The 12746-nt window shown below is 36.6% G+C and overlaps 2 protein-coding genes across 6 annotated transcripts in view; one reads left to right on the forward strand and one right to left on the reverse strand.

Moving 5' to 3' along the window:
* mbc (dedicator of cytokinesis protein myoblast city) overlaps positions 1-8774 on the reverse strand; it is a 38089-nt gene extending 29315 nt beyond the window's left edge. For 3 of the 5 annotated variants that reach the window (XM_022057472.2, XM_022057471.2, XM_022057469.2), the window contains exons 1-13: positions 8615-8773; positions 7055-7235; positions 6853-6949; positions 6381-6526; positions 5986-6109; positions 5329-5556; positions 4908-5143; positions 3951-4080; positions 3086-3292; positions 2568-2843; positions 2206-2374; positions 1538-1725; positions 113-213 (exon numbers count right to left, since the gene is read on the reverse strand). In XM_022057472.2, the coding sequence (XP_021913164.1) occupies positions 113-213; positions 1538-1725; positions 2206-2374; positions 2568-2843; positions 3086-3292; positions 3951-4080; positions 4908-5143; positions 5329-5556; positions 5986-6109; positions 6381-6526; positions 6853-6949; positions 7055-7235; positions 8615-8660 (2129 nt within the window). In that variant the 5' untranslated portion in view covers positions 8661-8773. Of the gene's footprint in view, positions 1-112; positions 214-1537; positions 1726-2205; positions 2375-2567; positions 2844-3085; positions 3293-3950; positions 4081-4907; positions 5144-5328; positions 5557-5985; positions 6110-6380; positions 6527-6852; positions 6950-7054; positions 7236-8614 lie in introns of all 5 variants that reach the window. The other 2 variants (XM_022057474.2, XM_022057473.2) reach the window with 1 other exon arrangement.
* Positions 8775-9184: 410 nt separating this feature from the next.
* On the forward strand, positions 9185-11662 carry PIG-B (phosphatidylinositol glycan anchor biosynthesis class B). Its single transcript, XM_022057475.2, has one exon. It carries the CDS (start codon positions 9548-9550, stop codon positions 11021-11023), a length of 1476 nt encoding a protein of 491 aa, XP_021913167.1. The 5' UTR covers positions 9185-9547; the 3' UTR covers positions 11024-11662.
* The last annotated feature ends 1084 nt before the right edge of the window (positions 11663-12746 follow it).

Here is a 12746-nt window from a genome sequence, read left to right on the forward strand (position 1 = left end):
AGTTTCATAGAATGGCTTCTGGCAAGAACATGCCTACTCTGTGGGGCTGTTAGATTAAGCTAGTGCAGTTATACTGCAGACTTCAGACTTGTTTTTCAGTAGGGACACTTACTTGTAGGCAAGAGTGGCACTGAAACTCTCCTTTATGTAGAGGTCCAAAACTGGCTGAAAATGTTGGTACTTCCTGTCGGACACCAGTCCAATGATACAAAGCTGAAAGCATGCAAACATGTGCAATGATGGTTCTGCGCATTATGCATGCACTTTTATGGAACAATTTATGAAGTGTGCAGAAGAAAACAGCTCAAACTAACAAAACAAGAACAATGGAGCAAGAAGAAAAGTGAATTCAAAAGATCACCTATATCCAGATGCAATCATAACCCTTGTGCCCTACCTTCTACAACGCAATATTGCTCGTGAGCTGGCATTCTTGCCTCGTGTGTAGATGGTCATGTAAGCCTAGGGTAAAAAGTTTCAGAAGACTGCACACAATTGACCACAAGACTTAAGTGCTAAGATGATGATGATGAATCAAATATGAGACTGACAAAAACATTACCTTCTTCAACATCAAACATCCCTTTGATACCGAAAGTTGTTCTTGGAAATAGCAGTTTTTTCCTGCATTATTCCAAAATTTTTGGGAAACAGGACACAGAGATATAAACACTTAAATTACTGTGACATATTAATCCATTATTTGCTTATTCTAATAAATTTGGAATGTATCAAACAAAATGTAATAATTGAAAGTGACTGGGTTGGGAGAAAGGATAGGGTCCTGAAAATTACCAAACAAGTCACACCTGCATTTCCCATTACAATTGAGTTACAAACGAATTAAGAATGTACATAACTAATATACTTTAGGAAAGGTACTTCATTATACGAGGCTGGTCTACAAAGTAAGTTTCCCTGGGGCTGTTTACAGAAACAAAACACAATTTCATGGAAATATTTATTGCAACAGATACAGCAAGTGTCCAGCTATTTTTCAACATATTCGCCACCAGAATTGAGACATTTGTCATACCGTGGGACCAACTTTTGAATACCTGTGTCGTAGAAGTCTGCCGCCTGGGATTGGAACCACTGTGTGACAACCATCTCCGCCTCTCTGTCATTCTCAAAACGCTGACGCTGACCGGACAGAAATTTCTTGAGGTGTAGGAAAAGATGGAAATCACTGGGAGCGAGGTCCGGGCTGTAGGGTGGATGATTAAACAGCTCCCAGCTGAACTCCTGCAGGAGACTTGCTGTCCGTCGAGCCGTGTGCGGCCTAGCGTTATTACTGACCGCACTTCACAGTCGGCGGGAGCTGGAATAAGAATCTCCATCTTCAACAGCTGCAACGATGCTACTGTGAGAACGCGGGAAGTGCCGTTAGTGCATGCGCCATGCTACGTCATTGCTCTATCACGTACGCACAGTCGCTTTGCGCAATATAAGGTTTTCTAGCTGTGGGACGAGTGGAAAACTTACTTTTGGGACGCGCCTCGTACTAATCAAATGGAATCCTTGTTTATATACTCACAAGGCACTCAAAGACCATGTTATCATACAGATCAGAATCTGAGTTTTGCATGAGAATGTTGAACAGTGCATCCAACACGTCCTGAAGGAACTTCACTACCTCCTCACCATCCACCTTCATCAACGCTGCAAGACTGTCTTTAAGGCCTTCGGGGTGGCTTACCCAGTTCAACAGCCCAAGCAAGTCCACTGTAACGATAAAGAAGAAACTCTCTTCAGAGCAACAAAGACAGGTCGTGGATCACAACTCAGGTATGGTCTTTCTTCATCCAAACATCTACACAAATAGGTTGGGACTTCTATTCTGCCCCAATGACAGGATAAAATGAAGCATTCCAAACCCAAAACAAGAAATGAAGATGGTCATATTTGGGCTCATAGCACTGTGTACTCTGGTACGAGTTTACCAGCATTTTAGAGGTTCTTGCTGCCTCCATCATCAGGGCGATGACGTTGGTAAACTTGTACCATTCTACATGTTGCAACAACCCAGAAGACAGCTATCTTTGTACTCACCACTGTGAGAATAAAAAATTCTACTTAAAACATTATACATTACCTGAAACTACAAACATAAAACAGATACACTACAAAACCATGACATTACCAGTATGTGATATATGAATACTAGTACATTTGGGTATAGTATTCTGAATAAGATTAGATTACCATTTTGTGTCAGCTTGGTTGAACACACATTGGTATGAATAGTGAAGCTATCCTTGCTGCTAAGACTTATGCCCCCATGTTGGGGTTTTTGACCCTCAGTCAACTCTTCTCGTGTTGAAGGAAGGTTTAAATAGCCCAAATCACTGTCTTCAAACTTCTTGTGATCAATCTGAAACAATAATAATTTTATTAACTATCTACCTCTTGGGTACAGACATTTACGCCACCACAGAATTCCATTACACTCATTCAAGACTGGTTACTTTTGTCCCACTTAAGATCAGTTAACCCTACATTAAACAGTCACCTATAAGGATGAGTGAGCAACATTATGTATATATAAAAAACGAACTCTCAGATACCTTGTACACTAGAAGTTCATGCTGTACATCTCGTAACGTGGTCCCATTTTCCTGCATCAGCTTCACGTACGACATAGCAAATGGTTTCTCCGTCTTGTCTTTGGTTTCGTTTGAAGATCTGTGCTTAAATGTAAATTTTAAATGGCTTCCTTTAAACTCCTCAATGGGCACAGCTACTTTGAATATCTCAAACCACCGGGGCTTGTCTTCATGATAATATATGACAGATCTGTACTCATTTATCATTTCAACTCCACCACCCAATGTAATCACACCCTGAAACATGATTATTACAGTAAAGCTGCATAAGTCCAGGATTTCCTTCATTGTACCGTTCAGTCACTTTAATTAATACAGCGAAACCTCACATTTACACTTTTATGGGGACTGACGACAAATGGTATAAATTGTGGAAGAATGTAAATTACAGAAAATGAAAAAATCATAAATTTAATATTCTGAGAATATAAATATGAGGTTCAACGGTAAATATAACAAGGGAAACATTTCATGCTTACTGGAATGCTCTGTCCCTTCTCATTACAGACTCTGACAGTAACTTCAACGTTCTTGTCTGTCGATTTGTTTCCTTTAGAAAATTCCCCGCTCACTAGAGTAAGATATAGATCATTGCGCACATCTCCAGGTAGTATCACTTCTGGAAAACCCATCTTTCGTGCTATTGTCACATTGCCCAATACTAAATGTGGATTCTCTTCTCGAACCTGCAATAAAATAATTAAGTATAATCACGTTCACCAGTAAGTTTATGTATTTACTATACATAATACAAAACATTACCTTAATTCAATAAAATCCTTTCAAATGAAATTGTAAATATTGTGTATTTTTAACGCCACATTTAAATAATGTGAATGTAATGAAATACAATGCAAGTCATGTTATCAGCTTTTACTTCTTCGTAGTTTAAAAATGTATTTGCACTACATAGCATGCTTGCAACTGGACCCACGGTTCGCGGGTTCAAACCCGGCCAAGGTCAATGGATTTTTAAGGGTGATAAAAATCTGTAGCACAACTTCCTTCAGAGGGGAAGTAAAGCCAGCGGTCCCATGTCATAGATTTACAGCATGTAAAAGAACCTTACGAGCATGGACGAGATGTTTCATAAGCAAAATTAAGTGGCCATTTCTGAACCATATCTCTCCTGATTCTCTACTAGATGACTCTAGCAGACAAAAATCAGGATTGAGTTTAAATTGTGCAGAGGCAGTGGGCTGCTGACTCACTACTCACAAATGCACAAAGACTAAGAAACCTATGAAATGAGGCAGCGAAGACCCACACTGGGTTGTAGAGCCAAGGAAGAAGAAGATATTGCATTAAGATTTAGCCAGCTTTTACACATTTACTGAAACAAACCTGTTTCAAATCACCATGCAGCAGTTTCAAGCTAGTCCAGAGACCCTGCCCTTTATGCTCCTTGTGTGTCAGTTCCTTAACGGTGAGTATCCTTCTGAGCGTACCATCTAAGTTATCCCTATCGCAGCACCTGAAACGAATATATGAGTCCATATTGCAGACAATAACAACTGTGTGCAAACACTTCTAAGACAAATCCACATTGTAACAGGAATCAATTTTTACAATATACAAAGTTTATTCTTCATAATAAAGCTATCACAATACTACTCAGATAATAGCCATGTCCATTACGCTTGACTGTATGGGTGCGTCATTTGTGTGACGTGGAAACAATTGAAATAAATTTCTGGCAGTGATAATTCTAGTAGCAAGAAATCAAGCTAGGGCTGTGGTGGAGTCTAAATTTGGTGAGAGTGAGACGGGTGGTTTTGTTTTGGAGCATTTTAGAGGAATTTTGCTTCAGTCTCCATAAAGATATTTTCACATTTAATTTACTTCATAGAAAGTTAGTAATGCAATTTGCAAAGACAATAAACCATATTCCTGTTCAACAGAAGAAAGAATCCTTACTGTAAACTTTGACAGGTTATATTATACTAATTATAAATTAATTATTGAAAGATTTATAACATGCTACATACTAGGATTTAAAAAGAGGAATAATATGCAAATATACATTCAAGTTTGACAGTCCCCAGCAGCAAAATATATCAGTAATGTTGGTAACTGTGCACAGAAATGGATTTCAAAATTGCATTGTTATTAATTTAGAGTTCTTTCTGGCCTCACCATACTGATTAAATCATTTAAAGAAAAGCAGGACCACAGCTTATAACCAAAATTTATTGCTACAATTTTTTTGAAAAGACCAAACAGGTGCTAAAGAAAAGGGCATACATAAAAACTCCTGTCTGAGTTAAAAGATTTATATTAAATTTAATACAGAAATCTTACTGCAAGAAAGGAATAAAGTGGTGCTCCTCCTCATTGCCTTCTATCTTGCCACTGATGTACAAAGTTACATCCATTGCTGCTACGCCAAAGGGACGCCTCATGCCCTCGGCATGCGCCTTCTTTGGAACGTGTGAATTTCGTCTATGGTCGGGATCTCGGACCTCCATAGCACCTACTCTCACTACATAGCAAACCAGGTACACCTTTTCACGATGTAAATCTCGACTACCCAAATCCTGGTACAAAGCAACATAACAAAATTCAAACCTCATTTAAATAAAATTAAGTAACAGAGTTAACATCTGACAACATATTAAACACAGGAAATTAAAAAGTACATATCAAAATTTTATACACCTTAAAATCCGGCTATGCAGTTAGTAAACAGTAACTACATTCTGTACTTTGAGCATTAACTTACAGTAAACAACACCCTGAGGTTGTGCAATTGGTCAATGTCCCGTGCCAAGCCCTCCTTACTCCATCTGACTACATAATTTTCTGTGACAGCTCGGCCTTCTTTGGCGTCGTACAGCGTCATGAGAAGTTCAGCATCCTCATTCATCTTGCAAACAAAGTTACGAACGGACACGAAAAATATATGCGAGTACTGCGTCACCGTCTTCTGCACTTTCTTCATGGGGCCAGACTGGAAACATGACAGATTTAACATTGTTAAACAAACAAACAAACAAACAAGAGAACACTACAGCGTGTAAAGAAGTCCAATAAAGCATATGTATTTCAAATACATCAATTGTGTATTTGCAAGCCTCATTATGCTTGATACTCATTTTTTCAAACATGGACTGGTTGTTATGAAGCTTATCACACTACAATCATCACATTGCATGGTTGGAAATTATTTTTAAGGAGCCATGACAGTTCAGTCAGAGCAGACGACATGGGTGCAATACGCAGCAGGAAAGAGTTTCTTCCTCGCCACCAGGTTTGAGTCAGACGGAGATGTAACTGGCTCAAGATCATGTCTAGTAACAGGCTTTGGTATGTGTGATGTTGAACCTCTGGCTTCTACGATGAGTTTACAAAATTTCACACTGAATATTTTAAAACTTACAGTGGCTTTTCTTATCCTTTCAGTGGCTAGTTCATGTTGCCAATATAGTTGAATGGTGGAAGCAATATCTGGGTTTAAAATATTTCCTTGGTCATCTCTAACTACCATATCAAGATCTAGTAACCTGTAAAGAAAATTTAAAAGATATTTAACATAATTCATTAAAAAAAGAAGTGGAACACAGAATTACAGAAACAAATAGCACTTAAGTTTAGTCTTAAATAGAGCAAAAACATATAAAACTGAAAGTTTTAATGGTGACTGGATGCCGTGACAACTTCTTGGCTCATCAGATATGTAAGATGATTTCTCACACAGATGACTGCCAGAGAAGACTTTATTGCAGAACAGAAACAATTGTCTACTTCTGACAAATATGGAAATGCATAACTTACTTGTTACCCATATCTATTTTTGATGTGACTAGCTGTTTGATTTCTTTGAGTTCATCTACAGGCAATGTGCCTGATAGGATTTTACTTCGGTACCGAATCAACTCACAAATCCGATGCTCTATTGTCTCAAAGTGTTCACTATGGACCTAAGACACAAAACCACACACAACTGTAACTTCATAAATTAAAACAGTAGAAAATTTAAAACAAAGTGGATACTACATATAGCACATAACAGTACAGAGTCAAGGGAGAACTTTCTTTTAACATTCTAGAATCCTTGAATAAAAATAGTGTATATGATGGTTTCAAGACTGGCTATCTCCATCTCAATCAGTCAGTCAGGTTGGATGACTGCTTGGTTAGTTAGTTAGCTAGGTATTCAGTTGGTTATCCTTGATAACTATTAAAAACCTTTGCTAGGATATATATAAAAAATTCACAAATGTATAAGGAATTCTGTTACACTTACAATATACAAATGTTTCCATATATGGCCCCATTCTCTCAACACAGATGTTAGTTCTTGGACAACATGAGGTTGTTTCAATGTTATCACTTCCACTGGTCTGTAAAAACAAATACCATTTTTAAAATCCACTGAAAACATCAGTATATTCAAAAGTAAAATTAACATCTAAAATATATTGTAAATGTAATTTATAAATAATTACCCAGTTTTGTCAACAATGCATTCTTTGACATGGATGTAAGATTTGGGAAAGATTCCTCTGACTGCACGGTTCTTGGTGGAATATCCAAAGAACCAGTCTCCATTTTCTTCCAGAATGTGAACAGCATCTCCAACCATTAACTTTATCCTGTACAATGCATCCTGATGAAAGTTGTGGATTGCTGCAGACAAAACCCCCAAACTTTATCACTTATTGGTGAGGATGTCAACTGTGGTCCTATGAGTTGACACCATGCAGTCTTACAGGTGTTACATATTAAAGGTAAAATGTAAGCACTGACTAAATGGATCATTTATTATTTAAACATATTAATTTATTCAAATTATTTATTATATTGTTTACTACCTTATCAATTAAATAATATGTAAATATTTCAGCTTATCATATTGTTGCGTAATTGATTTAAGTACTTACACACTAAAAGATTCACACCATTACTGCCTAGTGAAAATCAAGGTTACAGTGGGCTGTCAATAACAAACAACACACATGAAACAAACATTTCAAAACCTTGAGGTGAAAGACTACAGTAACTAATTTTGGAAAACACATTTACAGAAAATATTGTGTGGGATGAACGTTTCTAAAAATGTTGTTATATGAAATGGGACACAGTCAGCACAAATATTTCCAAACACAACTCCCAAAGTAACAGAAGTGTATTAAGAGATATTCTAAAATATCTTAATGATTATTTAAAATGCAAATTAAATTGACAATGTGAACATTTTTCTGTTTGAGTTTCCATACTATACTCAATAATGATTGCAAACTGTATTATTTCTTTGGCACACCCTAGTTCAGTACAGTCTCCCCCTGCCAGATATGGCAATTCTTATATCTGCACATCCTCATTAGAGTTAAATGGATCACAGGATGATGATGCACTCATTGCCCTGGTGATGGAGGCAGCAAGGACCTCTGAAATGTCGGTAAACTTCTACCAGACTACAACAACGCTGAAGACATACTTCTTCAGACTCACCACCATAAAAACCTTTAAAAATTATTTGTGTCAATAAGTAAAAGATATATTAAAATAAACATGTACCTTTAGAAAAACAGGCTAAATGGTACAATTTGCACAAATTATGAACTATGGGTAAAGGTGAACATTTGGGCATCTGAGGCTCCCCATACGTGTAAAATTTTGTGTCATATTAAACATCACAAATTGGCAGTTATAAATTTTCTTATAATAGAAATAAACTTTAAGCAAACAAAATATAATTTAATCTTATGGATTCCTTCACTGATGTCCGTGAACGACGGAATCCCTTTAATAACTGGGTTAGGCCAATGACAAATAAGTTACTCTGAATTAAAATCAGAAACTTACACGACAGCCTTTGCCAATTATAAAACATACAAAGCTGGAATTAAGCTTCACTATAGGTGAATAAAATCTAATATAATTCTCATCAACTCCCTTACATAAGTCAATGACTGATAGAATGTGTTCACTGGAAGTGGGTTGGACCAACAGAAACACAGTTTGCATTGAAATTTTCACAATTAATTATTGAAATTACGACATACCAATCCCATATCGATCCTTTTCTTTCACTGGCTTCCATTGATTCATGTTGATTTCTGCATTAATTCATAACAAAAATATTTCAGACAGAGGCATTAAACTACACAAATTACTCACTGCCATTATGTTACCTATGAGTCTAGACCACAGACTAAACATCACAGAAAAACTACCATAAACATTTGAAAAAATAGATATTATTGAGAACGATATAAATTCAGCAGTGACACGAACTCTTAAACAATCTCTCATAATAACGCAATGAACTTTTACACCTGCGTTGCTGAAAAGAAGTGTTATGTAGTACATTAAATAAATATTTAAGATCTTTGCAGGAGAAAATAACTGAGGTTTTGTACGAATCATTTGTGAAATATATTTTCAACGATTCTTGTCTGAGCTAATGCCAGTTTTGTTAAATAACCTACAAATAAATAGCACATTTGGATGAAGTGACCTTTTCCTACACTTAACATTATTTAATCAAATACAAAACTTATTCTATTCTATTCTACTATTATTTTATTCGTTCTAATATTCTTCATTTACACTTGGGTATTTTGCATTCATAGGTTGGCCAATTGAAACTCCTACAGCTCTTCAAGACAGCATCACAGATAATATCAGCAAACGATAGACGAAGTTAGTGTTGAGTGGGTGTGTTGAAATAACAGAATATTCGAACAGGTTGTCTGGAGATAGATGGGGAAGAAAACAGTATCATGAATACCAATTTGTTCTCAAGAAAAAAAAGTACTCCGTATTGTTGCACAATTCTGAGTCGTCACAAACCAAGTATGATAATACTCCAAACTTTTAAAATTAAAAGAAGCATTTTCAAAGAATATTTCTGATGTGTATTCCAGAGTGACTTGTAGGTCAGATTTGTGAACTATATAGAATTCTGTAAAGCTATTTATATAAAAGAAGGCAACATGAACCCTTGGTTGGTATTATCATTCTTCATGTCCATACGTTTATGTATGGTATATATTGTTCAGACATGGTTTGTGCCGGATGAGTATTGGCAGACTGTAGAAGTAGCACACAAGATTGTATTTGGCTATGGACATGAAACATGGGAGTGGACTCTGGGCATTAGAAGTTATATCTATCCTGCATTTCTGGCTACCATCCTTAGTGTTCTAAAATATTTTCACTTAGATTCTGTTAATACTGTGGTGCATGGACCTCGGATATTACAAGCTGTTCTGTCTGCCGTTGGAGACTACTGTTTCTTGAGATGGTATCGTAATCAGAATGGTGGACATGGCTTATGGGCATCATTTGCTTTGATCACCAATTGGTTTTGGATGTATTGTGGATCAAGAACTCTCATCAATACTTTTGAAGCCACACTTAACACATTTGCTCTAAACTTATTTCCCTGGAATCAAAATAAAATACAGAAGAGTCCATCAAAATTCTTATGGTTTGTTGCTACTGCTTGCATGATAAGACCTACAGCAGTTATAATTTGGCTTCCACTGTGCATTTACCACTTTTTGTTATCGTATCACAAGGTGACAACAGTTGTAAAGGACTATATACTTATTGGATTAATAGTCATTACTGCTGGTACCATGTTGGATACATATTTTTATGGAAAGATAACTTTCACTCCCCTGCATTTCTTACAAGCTAATATTATGGACAGTATCAATGTCTTTTATGGCACACATCCGTCATTGTGGTACATAGTTGTTGGAATTCCAGTTGTTCTGGGGTGTCACCTGATCCCATTCCTTCTTGGTGCATTCAGAGCATTAACACATAAAAGAGGCTCCATAGAAATGGTCCTCTTGTTTGTCAGCGTATGGACTGTAGCTGTTCTCAGTTTTGTTCCCCACAAAGAATTCAGATTTTTATTACCACTCTTCCCAATGTTTGTGTATATTGAAAGCAGTTTCCTTTCACACTGGAGTCGTAAGGCACAAAGATCAATGCTCTTGGTTGCGACTGTAGGTATGGTAATTGCAAATATTGCATTACTAGGATATTTTGGACTGATTCACCAACGAGGCACATTGGATGTCATGAAGGTGCTAAGTGATACAAATCACAGGCATACAAATCTGCTGTTTCTCATGCCTTGCCATTCCACTCCGCTGTACAGTCACCTCCACATGAGAATACAAGTTAGGTTCCTAACGTGTGAGCCTGATTTTACGGGTAATCCCCACTATCAAGACGAGGCAGATATATTTTACACAAATCCTGAAAAATGGTTACTTCAGAATTATTCAAGTAATGATACTGTATCACACATTATAATTTATGATAGTCTTTATCCCAAGATAAAGAATTTTTTTAATCAATATAATTATAAATTAAACAGGTCACTGTTTCACACTTTTCATCCAAGTGGACGAGTAGGAAAGTATGTGGAGATTTATACGCAACAATACTAGATCATAGTGATCTACAAATGAGATGCTGAGTCCAGGAAGGCTAGTAACATAACAAAGGCACTAGCTATAATGCAGCTTAACTTTGTATCTTTTCTTGGATTGTTTAAATATTTTGTGATTATTCATTTGTCACCGTCATGAATATGAACTATTTATTAGGAGAAATAGTGTAGCTCTGTTAATGACAGGCTATATGCTGGAAAAATGGGATTCAGTTCCTGGCAGGCTAGGAATTTTTCTGTTCACTACATCCAGACCATCTGCAGATCCCACCCAGCCTCCTGGGGATAAAGCAGCTGGAGCATGAAGCTTACAACTCACCAGCACCTAGTGCCAATGTCAAGAAATTGTGGAGGTCTAACTCCATTCCATCATACATCTCCATTGTGTGGTGGTGAAACATGAACTTTAATATAAAAAAAGATATACCTTGAAATGAACCACATTGCGCTCAAATGATACTGGTAATAGAAAGTTGTTACATTAGGCAAGATGTGAGACAGTTTAATAACAGATTTGTTTTTCACAATTAAACTAAGACTGAATATTGTTTAAACAAAAAAGTTTATGTAACTATGTGCAACAGATTTTTAAAATGTAATATTAGTAGTTTGTATTAAAAGTTACTGAGAACATTTAGTTTTGGTTGATGTATCAGACAATTTTGAACCCATAGAAAGTAAGACCCCAAAGATTTAATTTTAAAACTTCGTACAAAATTGGTAATTTTGGAGACTCATGTCTGACTGGGAGGTTATGTCTATCAATGTGAAGGTAAGTAAAGTAAAGCTGTCTGCTACATGCCATGTAGGTCATTTTGGGGGGGGGAAGTGGAGATATAGCTCCTACTCTTTCTTGACCTTGGCACTAGATAGGGGTGTGGTCAGCATCACGCCCCAGCTGTACTTTAGCCCTGGGAAAGGACCCCAGTACCCATAGGATAGGAGGCTGGGTGGGTCCCATAAGGGATCAAACCTGTCATTCAGCCTGTAGCTAGTCACCATACTGACAGCTGTCACGGCTCTTGTCAATGTGAAGGTATGAAGGGAAACTATGAAGACTGTTGTAATGAACCTCATGGTTCTATGCAAGCAGGACATTGCTTATTGCTTGATCCTTCTCAATGAAGATCCCATACCATGAAATAATATTTAATACTGGAACACTGTTTTAGCTGGAAAATTTAATTCAAGCCCAGAATTGTACTTTTAAGACCATACATGCAAAAACACATTAAAGAATCAAACGTTCACTGGAATTAAAAAATGTTCACGTAAAATTGGTAGAATGTGAAAACGTTTTATTAATGAAATTGACTGTTTTTAAAAGTGGCTACTGGAATCTGAAATGAACTTACCACCAAGGCTCTAATATCCCTCCTGTGATGATGGCAAAAATATTCTTCCAGGACCTACTGGAAAGTCCAAATCCACATATCGAAGTTAAAGTATGAAAATTTGAGTTTGCTTCTGTATCTCTGTTAGCACACAATGATACGATGACCTAGCACATTTATTACAATACAAAGAAACTTAAGAAATAAAGATTGTAAAGTTAATAATTTATAAAAATTCTCAAACTTTCCCAACTGCCGAGTCAAATCTGAGTACTAACACAATTAACTGAATGGCAAATGGATAAAAGGTTAATCTATTGCCCATCTGGCAATTCCTATAGGATAAGTAACTTTTATCCAGGCTACTTTTTCAATCCCCTGTAATAA

Source organism: Zootermopsis nevadensis, unplaced genomic scaffold (genome assembly GCF_977971745.1).
Source record: "Zootermopsis nevadensis isolate Lab colony 2312 unplaced genomic scaffold, Znev_1.0 Znev_ptg000028l, whole genome shotgun sequence".
NCBI classification, from domain to species: Eukaryota; Metazoa; Arthropoda; class Insecta; order Blattodea; family Termopsidae; genus Zootermopsis; species Zootermopsis nevadensis.

Bases quoted from the DNA above. Each gene is read 5' to 3' on its own strand.
- PIG-B (XM_022057475.2), top strand. From the start codon at position 9,548: ATGAACCCTTGGTTGGTATTATCATTCTTCATGTCCATACGTTTATGT.